The sequence below is a fragment of the Colossoma macropomum genome, unplaced genomic scaffold (genome assembly GCF_904425465.1).
Source record: "Colossoma macropomum unplaced genomic scaffold, Colossoma_macropomum, whole genome shotgun sequence".
NCBI classification, from domain to species: domain Eukaryota; kingdom Metazoa; phylum Chordata; class Actinopteri; order Characiformes; family Serrasalmidae; genus Colossoma; species Colossoma macropomum.
This window is the reverse complement of record NW_023494875.1, coordinates 292,075-309,768: the sequence shown is the minus strand read 5'-3', so window position 1 is coordinate 309,768 and position 17,694 is coordinate 292,075. Positions and strand designations below refer to the sequence as shown.

General features: G+C 38.6%; 1 protein-coding gene across 2 annotated transcripts in view; it reads left to right on the top strand.

Annotated features, from left to right (window-relative positions):
* Positions 1-17,310, top strand: part of kcnv1 (potassium voltage-gated channel modifier subfamily V member 1) — a 32,722-nt gene extending 15,412 nt beyond the window's left edge. Inside the window, exons 1-3 of one of the 2 annotated variants that reach the window (XM_036560579.1) lie at positions 1,076-1,255; positions 4,261-5,225; positions 12,512-17,310. In XM_036560579.1, the coding sequence (XP_036416472.1) occupies positions 4,283-5,225; positions 12,512-13,026 (1,458 nt within the window). In that variant the 5' untranslated portion in view covers positions 1,076-1,255; positions 4,261-4,282 and the 3' untranslated portion in view covers positions 13,027-17,310. Of the gene's footprint in view, positions 1-1,075; positions 1,256-4,260; positions 5,226-12,511 lie in introns of those variants that run through there. The other variant, XM_036560580.1, reaches the window with a different exon arrangement.
* The last annotated feature ends 384 nt before the right edge of the window (positions 17,311-17,694 follow it).

Sequence of the window (17,694 nt, the reverse complement as noted above, 5' to 3'; positions counted from 1 at the left end):
GATGGATCTGGAATCAGACCAGTCCTTTACACTGTCATATCAACCCATCAGGAGAACACAACATAGTGACTACTGGACACCACCAGGAGCAAGCAGACACTTTTAATGGTTTCTATCATTTCAGCAGGGTTGATAATATCTCAGTTTGCCTTGATACAGTTTTTGAACATATGTGAAGAATGATCTATTCAAGCCTTATACAGTACTGTAAACATCAACCAACCAGAAAAGTTCTTTCAAAACAATCTAAAGCACACAGTGAATTACATACACTACAGATGACTGTAAGATCCTGTAAAGTGTGCAAAATATGTATTATGTCATGAATATAATGCTCATTATCCATCAAATATATATAATTATATCACTGAAACTGAGAAGCAATGCCACTGTGTACATATCACAGTACACCGGTATATATCGGCCAGCACTAGTTTTACAGTTTTTATGTTCTTTAAAGAGTCCACATCATGGAAAAAACTGAGCTTTTTAAAAATAAGAGTTTGCTGTGTAAACATTGTTACAGTTTCAAAACATACTGTAACAATATTACAATATGTAACAATGATCAATCATTTCTCAAAGAAGAACATTTGCACCTGGACCTGAAAAACAGAAAAGAAAAAAGAGAAGATGAGAAGAAAAAGCTTAAAGATAAAGGTTTTTTTGGCGCGCAAAAGGTGGGGGGGTCGTTGGGCGATGGGGGGCCCCCAAAAGGCTAGAGCCAACATTAACAGCAGCAACAAGTGTCCTTTTAACGGAGGGGGAGGTGCGGGCAGGCGCAGCTTTGCAGGCCACGGCCCCTGAGCCCCTCTTGACCCGCGGACGCCGCAATACTTTTGCCTATATTTTACATTAATTTAGGATCCCATACAGGCGCAGTGTGTCCACCTCACCGTCTCCGTGAGACCCGCTGAAGGACCGAATCTGCCTGACCGAGCCCGCTCCGTTCTGTCTGACCCGCCTGCGTGTGTGAGATTGTTGCCTAGCAGCGTAGGAGCGCTCTGATTGGCTGGCGGCGCGCAGACCTTTCAGAAGGCGCGCGGGTGCTCCTCAGTGCTCAGAAGCAGCTCGAGTTCAGCGGCAGCGCAGAACATCTCCTCTCCTCTCCTCAGCGGATACCTCTGAGACTACAGCATGAGCTGGAATAGCTACTTCTCGAGATCACACGAGCAAGACGAGATATCTTCTCGACCGGCGCAGGAAGAGAACTCTGATCTTCAGACTTTTCTCCAGACCCCCGACTCCTCATGAAGTAAGCGCAGCAGTGTGAAGTTGTTATTGCGCTGCGGGCCGCTTTAGCTTCGGCGTTACCGTGTAGTTTAATGTCCGGGTACATTTCTTCTACTTTCTCGTGTGTTAAAAAGCCCAGTTTCTTCATAAAGCTGCCTGCACTGAAGTCTGCGTTTGAAGTAACTGTACAGTATTCGAGGCATCGTCTTTGCTGGTCTGTGCAGATTAAAGGGGATGGTGACGATGTATACAAAGTCATTCAGAGTGGTTTACTGTGAAATGCTGAGTTCTAGAGAACCTTACAGTCAGAATTGTTCACAGTGGTGTTGATAGGAACCAGACGTCTGAAGAGTTTAATGCCTCTAAAGTCCTTTTCACATAAAGTTATTATATAAAACGGTTATGAATGTGCTGCTTGGGTCTTGAGACATTGTTTTCTGATAGTTTTGAGAGAAGCTTTTGGCCTGAAAGATATTTTCTGAAGCCATTCATGGCGGAGGGGTACATGCAGGGTGATGTAAGACAAACTAGTCCCCAAACTAGTTTTTTAGATTTAGCAGTATTTTACCATCTTTAGCATTACATATACACATTTAGAAGAAGTGTATGGACTGGTGGTTTTGGATAGTAAATAAATTTGCTGTATTTGTGTTGTAGACATTGTGACCCCTGGTTCCTATCAGCACCACTGTAAAGAAATCTTTGTTGATTAGTTGATTTCTCTACAATGGACCATTTAACATGAAACCCCTCCTTCTTTAATATTGGAATTTCCATTTAATTTCATAATACGACAAATAAGACACTGATTTTTTGAAAGGATCTGAACATTGGAGAATTACTCTGCTTAAATTTAATCTGTTTTATCACTATACAAATCAGTCTTCACTCAGTTTCTCACCTGGTGACTCATCCTTAATCAAGCCTGTGTCAAATTGCCTCTCAGTGATTTGGACTCATTATAATGATTGCTTTGCTTTATTTCCATTTGTGGATGTGCTAATTATTATTCACACAGCCTTTTCGCCATTTAACCACTGATCATGTTAATGTGCCCCTTCTTACTTCTGATCGTATCCTAAAAATGACACAAAATTGAACTGTGAAGATGGAACTGAAGATGGTACTACTGGCTGCAAATGGTGGTTATGAACACATCAAAGCATCTGTGTTTTCTCCACACACATTCAGCACATGCATGTGCCCCTCCACTGCACTGGGATTTGCTCTTGGACCTCTTTAATGCTACTTCATGAGATCTGATTAAAAATGCAGGCCTCAAAATTACCATCATGACAATATTATAGAGAGGAACTTACTAAAGAGAATTAATGATTACAAGAATAGTAGCATTAGACCAATTAATTAGACAGTCCAGCTAAAATATTTAAATCTCAATGAGCAGCTTTGAAGAAGTAGGACAGTGCCAAAGGCTCCGTCTCTTTCCCGCCGTGTCTGATGTGTGATCAGTCAGTGTTGGCGGAGGAAAAAACATGGAATTTACTCATTCAGAAAAGAAACCTCACCAAGGACTACAATAGTAGTAATGCAAGCTTTCCAAGCACTTTTTCTACAATGTAAATATATACAGTCATATGGAAAAGTTTGGGCGCCACTGGTGAAATTACACATTTTGCTGAAAATATGTTAACCCTGTAAATATATATATATATATATATATATATATATATATATATATATATATATAGATAGATATATATATATATATATATATATATAAAGAGAGAGAGAGAGAGAGAGAGAGAGAGAGAGATTGAAAATGCAATTATCTGTTGTGGTACTGTTTGTGTATGGTCATAGTGCCTTAGCAGAGGTGCTAAGAAAGCCAGGACAATAGTTCCAGTTTAATGGCCACACCTTTTATTAGCACTATGACCACACACAAACAATACCACCATCACATCTGTAATAATAACATAATTTCTTGTGATGAAATTGTAGCTCTTTGATCAGCAAGATTTGGTCACTTCTTATCGAACATGGGGCGTTCTGCACAGTAATTTTAAGTTTATTCTTGATGCTATACAGCTTTCTCAATCATTATAGAATCATCTACAGCTCAATTTATACTTAAACAGTTTTTTCCAGTTTCCTACTAGGGATGCACTGATATGGGAATAGTGGGCCAGTGCTGATATCTGATATTTTTATGTACATAACTGCGATGCCAATGCATAAACATTCATAAAATGTAGAAATATAGATGTTGTAGATAGAACTACTATAACATTCATTCATAGATAGGTAAAAATATGGTAAAATTAATAAAATGCAGACGTTTTAGTGTGGTATCCCAGCACCACCTAAACATTCTGTTCATCCAAAGTACAATAAATACATCATCAAATATCACTTTTGTTGTAATATCAGTCAAGTCTAAACATTTGTCCAATGACGACTTATTTTTCACCCAAAAATCTGGCGATACTGATATGAATCCGTTATCAGTGCGCATCCTTGCTTCCTACAAATTTTAAAACATATAAAATGTTATCATTATATTAGAATAATTTTGCCTGTAACAAAATAGTTTTATATAACTGAAAACACTGATTCCGAAAACCTTTGAATGGTAATGTATATGGAAGCATACTGTCCAGTTTAAAAAAAAAATAAATGAATGAATAAGACTCTGGGTTTTAAATATCTCCGTTGTTTCTGCATCATTTGCACTCAGCAGCTGCCCTTTACATTGTGTGAAAACTTCATAATGAATGGATCAATAGAAATGCTCCAAAGTTGCTTTGGATTAACACCTCTTTACATTAACATACATTAAAAGTAAATAACTTTTTTGCTTTCTTCTGTAAAGTTACAGTTTTAGAGATACATGTTTTTAGACAACAGTGGTATACAAACTGATCAGAAAAATAGATGCTTAAATTCTTGAATTCTAAATTCTTAAACTCATAATAGCATTGTCACAAATCAAGCTTTTCTGTGATTAAAAATATGCACACTGAATTATTCATGGCACTCATTTTAACTGATTTTTTCCATGTCAAGGCTCTACCTCATCTAGAGCACTATGATCAGTGATGCATCAAGTGCAGCGGAGTTCTGTGGGGACAGCGCTTCAGTCTTGTCGCTGGATTCCAGTGTGTTCTTCAGCGAACCCCCTCCACCAGCTGACAACCCACTGGACTTCTTCATCATTAATGTCGGAGGGAGCCGCTATATTCTCTCCCAGGAGCTGCTGGCCTCCCACCCAGAGACGCGACTGGGCAAGCTGGCCCTGTCCACCCGGGATTCAGCCTTAGACCTGTGTGATGATGCAGACTTTCTGGAAAATGAGTTCTTCTTTGACCGCAACTCACAGACCTTCCAGTACATCATGAACTTCTACAAGACGGGCCATCTGCACGTCAGAGAGGAGCTGTGCGTGGTCTCCTTCCTGCAAGAAATCGAATACTGGGGCATCGACGAGCTCCGCATAGACAATTGCTGCAGAGACAAGTACTACCGCAGGAAGGAGATGAAGGAATCTCTAGATATCCGTAGGGATGCAGAAATGATGGACAGTGATGATGAGGACTTTGCCGGAGTGTTATGTCAGGACTTCCGGCAGCGTCTCTGGGACCTCATGGAGAAGCCGGATTCCTCGAAAGCAGCAAAGACGTTTGGGACCTTGTCAATGTTCTTTGTGGTGGTGTCCATCGTTAACATGGCCCTGATCTCTTTGGACTTCACTGTCCTCGGTGCGCCCATCTTGGACGTCCTCGAGTATATCTGCATTGTGTGGTTCACAGGAGAGCTGGTGCTCAGGTTCATGTGTGTGAAGGACAAATGCAAGTTTAGCAGGAGTGTAGTGAACATCATTGATCTGCTGGCCATCCTGCCCTTCTATGTCACCCTCGCGGTGGAGAGTCTGCACGGAGGATCCACAGAGTTGGAGAATGTGGGACGGGTGGTGCAGGTCCTGCGACTGATGAGGTCTCTCAGGATGCTGAAACTCGGACGACATTCCACAGGTAACTGTTGAAACTCATTTAGGCGATTTCTTAAAACTGCCACATAATAAGATGGAAACAAATGCATTCAGAGTGGTTTGATGTGACATGCTTGATTGTATGAAAACTTATCTAGTCATAATTGTTCCAGTCCGAAGTGCAAAATTGCTGCCTGGTGCTTGAGATACACTTTTGCCCTAAAAGGCATTTTTAAAACATATTAGTGGCAGAGGAGTACATAGTTGTAAAGCAATTAGTCCAGCAAAGAACACATTTTTTAGATTTATCACTATTCTATCATTATCAACATTACATATAAAAACTTAAAAGACACCTGTAGGTTCACTGTTCATTTTAGATGGTAAATTAAATTCTTGCTTCTTTTCACTGGGATTGAACCTGCTGTCCCACGTGGATGTGTAACTTAACCATTAGGCTAAACAGCCAATTACAATACTCACATGTGCACAGCACAAAGTCTGTAAAAGCACATCAAACAGTAGGATTGTTCTCACATTAAGTATTGTATTAAAGTGTGAAAGGTAGCAAAGACAACTGTCAAAACAAACATGTTTAATAACTAAACAAAATTGCTAAATAAATAAACAAAAATATCTATTTGTTCTTATGTGCCTATATAAAAATAAATATAGGGTCTGTACTTGATCATTTTCAGTCAGAGGCACGCTTTTTAATTTACTAATACTACTAATAATTTATCACTTCTCATATTGTTATAGTAATATTAACAGCTTTATCAAACATCACTTTAGAAGATCTTTAGAAGGATTTTCACGTACACAAGTATCTGTGATAACATGTACTCAGTGTTATCAGTTTTTAGGTATACCTACCTTGTGCCCATACTCTCTAGCCATTTTTTTGAAACCTACTTTACAGTCAGTTACTGTAAACCTACAACGTTCTTCTATAAGGTAGGTCTCTAAAAGAATAGTCAGGGTTGCCGGTTTTTAGGTACACCTATCTTGTGCCTAAGCCATTTTTCTAGAAACATTGTAGGTTTACAGTTACTGGTTGTAGCTCAGTGAAGCCCTTCTGTTGCTGCACAGTTTGTTAGCCCCCCTCTACTCTGGATATTATTTGAGTGGTGGATCATTCTCAGCACTGCAGTGACACTGAGATCGTAGTGGTATATAGTGTGTGTTGTGCTAGTATGAGTGTATCACTGGGTTTTAAAATACTGAGTACACTTCAAGTCCACTTTAATGAATACACCTACCTTGCTGCTTGTACTCCATGTAGGTGTACAGAGACTATAGTTTTTTTCAGCTTCTTCCATGCACAATTTGTATTAAATACACTCTATGCCCTCCCTTTTTGTCCTTGGGGGCCAAAGTGCAATGTTAGAGGGCTGAAAAGTTTTACAAATATGTATTTTAAACCATTACACTGTATTTTGTCACTAAAATACTTGCTTCGAAATACATTCACAAAGGAAAATAAAAAAAAATGTATGAAGTTCTATATAGTCAAAAAATATGTTTGTTCTTTCATTGGGTAAGGGTTGACTTTCTAGCAGGCCAAGTCAGACATCCTACCAACTCTTAAAAATAAAGGTGCCATTATTTATTATTTCTGAAGACACTGTAAACTGTGACTGGACATTTGCTGTTGTTTAACATGGAGTGCAGGAAAGCACCACTATTTTCATAATTAAACATCAATGTCAAAATAAATTTGTCTCATTAGAAACGGTGCAGTTGTAAAACTTGTCATCTCTGTAGGAGAGAAGAGACCTGTGTGCCTGGGAGATATCATAATTCATGAACTTTCACTCTGTGGGGCTATTTTTGGAGAGAGAGAGAGAGAGCAAATTTATTCATCCATTCATATTTTGACATTGTACCACAGAGATGGGGAGGAGGGGTCTTATAGACGGGGAAAAAAGTTTCACAGTGCAGTGCGGCTTGCTTTGATCTTGTGAGTTTTGGAGAGAAAGGATCCAACCCTCAGATGCACCACAGACATAAATAATTAAAGGAAATGATGTTTCAGAGCAGACAGCAGAGACGATGGGAGGAAGTGGGCTTGTGCGTATCATGACCGCTAGGGAAAAAAGGGGGGAAAAAAAAGGATCATGAGATTTCTTGCTTCTGTGACAAATCCTGAAATGAATTTCAAAAAAGATGAAAGAGTTGAGGTAAGTTCAGGTACATAATGACTAAAGTCTGTCTTTGATGGTGCAGCAATTCCAGCCTTTATTTTTTGGCTGATTTTTAAGCAAAGCTGTTTTGATGCCGTGAATTAATACTGCGCCTAATGAAAGCCGTTTTCACCCACTCCCACTGAGTCCCAGCATACTCAGGTGCAGATTAAACCAATTTTATGAGCAGTCATTGTAAGGTTTGTTTGCTGACTGAATATCAAAATGTGTTATTTTATTATCAAGTGAAACCAGCAGATACTCCGCAGAGGGAAAGTGAAGCCAGCAGCCAGCGCACTGTTATTTCCATCCAGTTTTAATAACGTGTGTCTCTCACATCTGCACTCCGCTTCGCCTCACACTGAAGGTGTTTGTCCCCAACACTGGCTAATCTGATCACAGCAACACAAACCAAGTGAAAATGAATAGATGCAGGTTAAGCCTGGCGTGCTAGCCTGCATGGCAATATCTTTGAATGACCGTCTTTCAGCAAGCTTTATTCATTTGAACAGTCAGAGCAAGAGACTGAAAAAAGCAATACAGACCATTTAGCATCAAGGTTTTGAAAGCACTGAGTGTTTTCATTTCTTACAAATACAGACAAGCAGTTTTATACCCTACATCTTCAAAACACACTTGCATCCAGCGTTTCTTCTGAAATTAAGGGTGTTAATGGGGAGTTTGTCCCCCTTTGCTGCAGTAACAGCATCTACTCTTCTGAGAAGACTTCAGGGACATTGCTGTGAGGATTTGACTGCATTCAGTCACAAGAGCATTAGTAAGGTCAGGTACTGATGTTGGATGATCAGTTCTGGATCAAACTCCACTCCAACTCATCCCAAATGTGCAGGATGGAGCTCCATCACTCCAGAGGACACAGTTCCAACCAGGCTAATGTACAGCTGCTGCAGAGCTTCCCATTCTATTAACAGTGCTTTTCTATGGAGAAACAAACTGTACTCAGTTGAGAATCTACATCAGCAATGGGCGCACCGTAAAGTAGCTAAACTCACTAATTTGAAGATGTATCTGAATATATAGTATACATTTTTTCATTTAAAGGATATATGCAACTACTTCATGATGCCATACATGCAGACATACATGCAGCAATATTTGACAAGCATGTCAGGCCATCGCTATTATCTGAACGTTTAAAATGGAATCGGTTCTCCCTTTGGGAGAGGAAATCTCCCAAAGAGAGTGTTATACAAAGGTTTGGACCCTGGTCAAATTAGGTGTTTTGTTGATTTTTGAAATTGCAAATACGGGAAACGGCCCATGTTATGGAAAACTGAATTATCTCAACTTTTTTTTAATAAAAGAGGTTTTATAAGAGACATAGTATGTAGACTAGGTTTGAATCAGGCCATTCACACCCCAGTCCATGCGGTCCATATATGGACACTAATCTGCAAAAGCAGCCCGTATTGAATTCAGTGTTTTGTCACGAAATGTCATGAAAACGAACATATTCACACACACACCTTATTCAAAAATTTATCCAGACTATAACACTATATATATATATATATATATATATATATATATATCCCCATCTGTTCATCCTTTGCAGTTTAGCTCCACCCATTCAAACTGAAGTTGTAAGGAGTGTTATAGTTTGGATAACTTTTTGAATAAGGCATACAGAGCAGCCAGTCGCAACAGAGGCAGTTTACATATATATAGTCTTAAAGGCACAGTAATGAAAACACCTTGTTTAATTCTAAGGCAAGGCAAGTTTATTTATTTCATACACGGCGATCATTCAAAGTGCTTTACAAATGAGAAAATACAAATATAATTAAAATGAAACAAGATTACAAATTAGATTAAACCATGATTAAAACAATAGATTTAAAATAGAAGAAATTAAACACCAAATTAAAAATTAAATTAAAAGTTAGGATAGTAAAGTGCTATTACAGGTGAGAAGTTCAACAGAGCTAACAGTGTTTTAAACTGAGCTGAAAACCTGCTCAAATAGGAAGCACAGTGAGAAAGAGTGTGTTGGAAAATGATCATTTAAAAATAAATTATTGTTTTTTCTAAAACGACACAAGTGGACCTCAGGGAAAAAGATAAAACAAGTAAAATGTATATAAATATGGGGGCTTTAACACATACAAACAGGGAACATATGTTGCCTCTTTCTGTCAGCCTCCAAGTGGCCATTCCACCAGCAGAATCTAAATCAACTTTTTACTAACAAAATATTTTCTCCATAGCCCTGTTATCATATTAACTAGAACATTGTTGGCTCTGTGTGTGTGACATTTTATGAGACTGTGTTGAGCTGCTAGCGAGCAATGAGGGAGGAGTGAGGACCCTGTGCTTTGAAAATAATTCACATCTTTCCACAACAACAGCTACACTGAGATAAAACACACAAACTGCAGATTTCTTGCTAAAAAAAAATAATGTACAACAACCACAATAGAAAAAACAGCATTTAAACACAATAAAAACACTTGTTTGCTCACCCACAAAGACTGCTACCTATTTTGTATAGCTATCAACATTATTGAAGAAAAAATCATAGTTCAACCGAGGGACCTTCTACAAAACAGGCAGAACTTGCATTTTACGATGTGATGATGGACCAAATATGGCACAAACAGTGCACAGTTTGTATTTATTTTTTTGAATTGGGGAAAAAAAATAAAACATAAAATGCGGCATGTGCCTAAACGTTTTGTTTTATTTTCTTCCAATATGTTAAAATTAGCAAATATATGTAATTATGCATTTACACTTGCAGAAGTGTGTTCCCTGTAGACGACATGTTCACTTAAAACATCAACACAATGTAATTTGACCATGGCTGCCCAAACTTTAGGATAAGACTGTGTTCATTTGAAATATGATGAAAGTGACTTTGATAAAGGAGCTTAAATGCAAATGGCAGACCTCAGAAATGACAGACATATAACTGAGGCAGGATTTTAACATTACCAGTCATATTGTTTTGGATATGGTTGCTTGATGGAAATGCTGTGAAAATGGCAGCAGATCCAGATGCCTCAGTGGAACGCAAGGCAGCTAAATTTGGATCAGCTGCTCTTATGCATTTGGATTTTTTCTCTTTTTCATAGAAGCAGCAACTGTTGTATAAACTTCATATGGCTGAGGCATAGAAAGTTTTATAAATACTAAGTTCTAAATAGGTGAGTTGCTGTTTCTAAATGCAGTGAGGAATGTAAATGTATTCGGTGAGACTGACAAAAAGATAAATGAAGAAATTCACAGAGTGTCACGCCATTTCAGAGTGTGAAATGATAACAGCTGTTGAATGGGGCCTATATTTAGACTGACATCTCTTGGATGGTGTTAAATCATTTTTTCAAAAACCTTCGCCCTGAGCTTCACACGCCAATACCGGCAATTTCTGCAAGGTTGAAATGTAAACCTTTTTTTAACACTGAAAGGAACATCTATAAATGTCCTCCACTGAGGGTTTTAAACTTCACAACTATGCATGCACATTCGAGTGGCTCTCCGCTGCAACACTCCTACTGCAGTGCTAGAGAGGATTGCTAATGTCAGTGCTTAAAACCACAGGTACTATTACGGCTTTGCAACAGAATCTGAGAAAAGACTCCCTTTATTTGTCCTTCAGGTTGCAAGTATTTGTATTGCTTCTATGCCAGAATATCTGTGACTCAGTTGTGATAAATTGTTATGTGTGTAATGACTCATAACCTTTGTAATTGCATGCTTTTCTTCATGCATTATTGATATTCCACTCCTCTCTTCATATCTCCTCATAGTTTCAGGGCAATGTTCTTCACTTATCACTTTGTGACAGTTATACTGGCTCATGTGATTTCAATACTACAGACTTCAAATTTCAAACAGGTTAGGACAGTATGTGAAATGCAAAAAACAAAGCAGTGATTTGTAAATACATTTGACCTGTTTTTAAACGAATACAGGAATACAAAGACAATGTTAATGTTTTGCCACATTAAATTCATTATTTTTTGCAAATATGTGCTTATTCTGAAATAAATGCCTACAACACATTCCAAAAAAATTGTGATAAGGGCAGTTTAAGACTAGAAGTGTCGTGAAATGTCCAAAATCATCTTAAACAGGTGATGCAATCATGCTCAAGTATAAAAGGAGCAAGGATGGGTCGAAGCTCACCAAAAAATGTCTCAACTGTGTAAAAACAACACTTCTCAATAAGTATTTGCAAGATTTTAGGTAATTCATCCTCTACAGAACAAAATATCATCAACAGATTCAAGGAATCTGGAGAAATCTCTGTGCATAAAGAGTAAGACCAAAAACCACAAATGATTTCCAGTGTCCTTGAAGCCCTCAGATGGTCCTTATTAAAAACGTATATGCTTCTGTGATGGATATCCCCACATGGGCTCAGGGAAATCTCTGACAAACTGTTGTCAATAAATGCAGTTCTTCACTGCATCAACAAATGCAAGTTAAGGAAATGCACAGCGGAAAGTCAAATATCAACAACTTCCAGAGACACTGCCTACTTCTCTGGGCTCGATCTGAAATGGACTAGTGCAAATGAGTATTGTGGGGACTATCCAAATTGTTCAAAAGACAGTGTCTGGCATGGTATGGGGGGGGTGTTATTAATGCTTATGGCATGGGTCACTTGCACATCCATGGAGGCACCATGAACACTGAAAAGATATTTACACAGTTTGGAGCAACATATGCTGCCTTCTAGCTGACAGCCATGCTTAATTTAACATAACAGTGCCAAGCCTCATTCTGCATGTGTGACAACAGTATGGCTTCATAATCAGAGTGTGGCTGCTAGACTGGCCTGCCTGCAGTCCAGACCTGTCTCTTGTTGAAAATGTGGCACATTTTCCAACCTTTCTTGAAATGTATGCGTGTTGCAAGCATCCAATTTGTAATGAGTGTATATAAAAAAATGGTTGTAGTATGAGAAGAGATTGTATGACTGTTAGAGGGGTGAGATCTTTTCTAGGCAAGACTTTGGGTGTTTTTTTTCATTGCCAACATGTGAAGAAAGACCAGTAGGAGAACTTAAAATATGCATTACCATCATGCAAATTGCCAATATATAGAATTACAAATTCAAATTAAAACCCTAGAGTATATGGCCTCTGTTTGACCACTAGCATATTTTCCTCAACAGGTCTGAAGTCGTTGGGCATGACCATTGCTCAGTGCTATGAGGAAGTGGGCCTGCTGATGCTTTTCCTTTCTGTGGGCATCTCCATTTTCGCCACAGTGGAATACGCCATCGAGCACGACATGCCCGAGACCACCTTCACCAATGTGCCCTGCGCATGGTGGTGGGCCACCACCTCCATGACCACCGTAGGCTATGGGGACATCCGTCCGGACACGGCTGTGGGCAAGGTCATGGCCTTCATCTGCATCCTCTCAGGCATCCTCATCCTCGCTCTCCCCATCGCCATCATCAACGACCGCTTCTCAGCCTGCTACTTCACTCTGAAGATGAAGGAGGCGGCGCTGCGTCATGGCGAGGCACTGAAGCGTCTGACCCGCAGCTCGGCCTCCGATGTGACGGCGGCTGGGGTGAATTTGCGGGACGCCTACGCAAGGAGCGTGCTGGAGATGCTGCGGCTGCAGGGTCGAGAAAGAGCCAGCACGCGCAGCAGCGCAGGCGACGACATCTGGTGGTAGTGGGAAACTCCTCAGAGAAAGATTATTGAGGGGAAAAGTGTGAAATGCAAACATATCGTTAAACTAAGCCCTGTTCACATATGGCATTAAGATGTGTGTTGGGTGATCTGATCATTAGTGGACAGCGTCAAGTACAGGTGTGAACGGGATGAATCAATGTGTCTTGGAGACACAAGCTCTGTTCAAAATAGCCAAATACCTACTGCTTGTGTACTGACGGTGCCCAGAAGTAGTAAGTAGTATACATCAATGTGAGTTTCTCCAGTACGCCAAAGATTCCTGGATGACATACTGCTCTGGCCAAATATTACAGTATGCAGACTAGGCCTGTCACAATCATTACTTAATCGCCTAACCGCAGTTATTTCAGTTAATTAAAATTATTTTAGCTGACCCCAATTATTTTCACATTGTCTTTCACAATTATATGCAATAATGTACATAAATGTAATAAAGTGCATTTTCATCTGTTGGGTTCTGAAAAATACCTTTTAATAAAAGAAAACAGATAATGCATTTATTGAATCACATCACAGGCCTTATGAAAACAAAAAAGTTGGTACTATGCTATGTTTAGTCACACCAGTGAAAAATGTTTGTTTATTCCAGCTTGAGCTCTATCTATCTGTCAGTTTGGAGCTACTAAGTACCTATAGCCAGAAGACAAGATAGCTAATCAGCCAAATTGGCCACTATACAGTGAACAAAGAAAGAGAATTATATTGTTAATCACAGTTATTTATATGATTATTAATCGCCAGCTAAAATTTCATGATCATGACAGGCCTAATGCCGACAAAGCTATCTTCATGATCTACTGCATCCCAAAATGCATGTCATTTTTAGAAATATTTGCCTAGTTACCCCCAAATATTTTAATCCCTTAAAATCCAAGGCTTATTATATACTAAGGCTTATTATTCAGTAACTACAGGGGCTTCAGTGGAAACTGTCTGAGTTATTTTGAAGTTATAGAAGTGTGTAATAAACCTTTTGGCCCTGGCCATTTAAGGGGTTAATAGCCCTGAATTCAGCCTAGTATAGATTCATAAATAAGAGCAAAATAAAAGAAAAAAGGCTCCTGTCCAAATGCTACTGCACTCTCAAAGTTTTCCCTGCTGGTCTTGAGGTGCGTTTGCTTACTTCGTCTTTTTAATAAAGTTAGCTTAATGCATAAATTTGCTTTAAACAGTAACTTACTGAAATTGGTCTCAGCCAAACAACCCTCTCAACATCAACTTTTCCAGCCTCAAATGTGGAGTCAGACTGCTTTTTCAGTTTACTTGAGTCTAATGAAAGTGAAATAAATCAACTTTTAGTAAACATAGGAAAACATAGGTGTTTTTGTAAAGCACACAGGTTTAACACACAGATGAATCCAAAGCTGACATTTTTAAAAGTTTTTCTGTGGCTTTGGAGATGAGTAGAAAGGTTCTTTCTTCGTCTTCTGTCCAGTTTATGAGGTGCATTAGCAGTCCATGCAGTCTAAGCATTAGATTTGCTAACGTTTTGCGCTGTCTCTACTTTGGCATTAAAAAGCAGTTAAAAACGCCCCGTAGTGACCATAATAAGATCAAAGGGATGGTCACTGCTCTGTTGCACTTTCGCTTCATTCCATATGCATTAGTAGGAGTTCCCCTCTTAAAGCACAGAATAATGGAAGGAGATTGTTAGAATTAAGTACGTGCTCTCATTTACCAAGACTGATAGTGAAGTGATGTCTTGTCTTATCTCGATGAAGCTTGTCATATTTTGGTGCTAACACCGCTGAAATTGTTTGAGCTCAGAGAGAAAAGAGAGAGTTTCAAAAACCTTTACTTATTTTTGACAAAAAAATAAAAACAATTTGTAAATACCTGCAATGTCACATTACTTTTTAAAGGAACTAAAAAACCTAAAACCAAATAATTTTAGAAAAATTATCTTTTTAACAGTATTTAACAGTGCAATGTACCATGTAACAGTACTATACTCATGTATCAGTCCTTATTAAATAAATATTTAATAAATAAATCAGCAACCAGTGCATGTACACAAACAATTACATGTTTGTCTGAGAACAAATAAAGCAAGAGACTGGCATGATGTAGTAAATCTGTGCAGTGCCCTTCCTGCTGTTACAAAATACAATCCCAAGTAGTCACTGGAGACTCGGTTGAGATGCATGGAAATGCCAGGCATTTTGATGTCCACTTCTGTTTAGATCACTCAAGACCGCTGTTAATACCAGGTGTGAATAGGGCCTTATACTTACCTGTATTTGAACATATTAGTACTGTGACTATTCAGCTATGTTCACATTACTTATTGCTCGGTTCATTAATTTTCCTCAGATTCAGTCTTTCTGCTCTCGTTGACCCATATCTGTCTTTAGTGTGAACACACTCCTGCCCTGGAAGGATGATGACGGTGATAATGACAGTAATTTACGCACATGCAGTGAAGTTTTGATTATATGGCCACCAGGGTTGCAGTGATAACAATACCAATACTTTAACACAGTATCGATGTCTGTAATATGGAATAAAGAAAGATACCATGAAGCAATTTCTGATGTACATGTATGCTACTGAACGATGCATGCATGCGCGCCAGTAGATGTAACTTAACATCATCATCAGCGCATCATGATGACGTACGCTGTTAGAATCTCATGGCAGCGAGAGCAGAGGTAGTTCATGTGGGGGGAAAAAAACTCTGGCTCATGGGATGGAGCAATGTTTTAGTGATTTTGGAGCAAGAAAGAACACCAACGCACTCTGGGCGAAATCACACTGCTCCACTCCCGCTCCACACCAGTCACGTCCTCTTTTGCTCACCACCCAACTTCACAAACTGAGAGACCGTTTGATGAAGACAGAGCTCACTCCTCACTGGCTAAAAGGCCAATAAACATGCAGACACAAACTGTGTTGAATACAGCACATGATCTATTAGTGTCTGTGTTTGCGGTTGGTATTTTCACATGTAAAAATCAAGTTTATATATTTTTTAAAAAATGTTACATCTGATATGTTAATATCATGAGAGCTACCAGTTAGGGATGGGCGATATTACTAATTTTCTTTTCCAATCCTATGCCAAGTTATACTAAGGCTAAGATCCCAATACCAATACAGATACTTTCAAAAGGGGGAAATTATTTGTTACTGGTACCAATAAAAAATTCAAAATGTAAAATGATATTTGATATTATGATAGGATATTAAATGATATTAAAACATTTGGTATTAAATAAAATGTGTTTTTAGGGAAAAAATATGTTTTTAGGGTTTTGGAGGGAGCGAACATTAAAGAGACAAGGAAGCACTGGTCTTTAGGGGTATATGTAAAGCCTTTAGCCTTGGTTTTGCCTTTAGCATAGCAGCCATTAGCACTGTCTGCAGCGCGTCTCCAATGTCAGCAGCGCGTCTCCAATGTCAGCAGCTTGACCTTTTGGCCTGTTGCTTCAGTCGATCCAAGAAAACCACTAAAAACAGCTGCTACTGACAACGTGAACAACTGTAATATTTACTGAACTCCAACGGAGACTGACGCACAGAAATATAAGCATGAGTGAACGGAACACGTAAGACACAAGTGACTTTAGAAATTTAGACATGAAAAACATTTAGCACCATTTTTGCCAAGCCAGAGAAACTGCTGTGTGCTTACATGTACACACCGCAGGTTTATCTGTATATTGTTCAGTTCTGTTTTTAACTATTTTTCACAATCAAATTTTTATCAGATTTTTTACTTCAGTTGTGAAATATGGTAGTTCTTAATAAATATGGGTCATCTTATTAATTAATTAATTATATTAAATACTAATTATATAGAGTAAATAAACAAAAATAGGTTTCTTAAGCATCTTAAATAGTTATTTATATAAATATATAATCCAACAAGTACATGCCATTCATAGAACATTGCTATTACCAAAATAAAATATAAACCAAACATACCAAAATAAAAGCGGAATTGTATAAATATCAGGATTTATTGGCTATAAGTTACAAAGTTAGTATTGGGATCAGTACTTGGTATGAGCTTACACTTAGGAACCAGGTACCGGTGCATCCCTAATGGTCAAGTATTAAATCTTACTTGATCCATTTTTTGTGTTCACACAGCTCTGAAAACTTCAGATTTATGCCACTTGAACCCTGTAATGTGAATGTAGCCACAGTGCATGCAAGTCTTTCTGTGTTTGTGTCATATATTTACTGTCTTCTTTGAATTTGCCCTCATTTTTTGTCATTCAGTTTTAATTGTACTTCTGTAACATTTCCAGTGTTTTTATATCTATGATATAAAAATGCAATTTCAGAATTAAATCTGTACTTGGCCTTTTCCCTTGTCCTGTGTTCCTTTTTGAAAATATCACCAGTTCATCAGAGGTCAGAGTGGCCCTGCAAAATAGCTAGTCATATGAACCCGGAGAGAAAAGCAAGGCCTGTTTCAAATGCATGTCAGTATCGCAAATGTCCAACACCCCATTCATTTTCCAAAAGCTCCCTACGTCACAAAGACACCATCTCGACTGTTGTGCCCATTTTAGCCATTTCCAAATGCTCCCAAGAATTCTTCATTTTGAATCATACTGTGAGTGAGATGTCCTTAAATGGTGGCTTGGCTTCCCCTCCTTGCAGATTGCTTGACGTATTCCCTGGACATTTAAGGGAG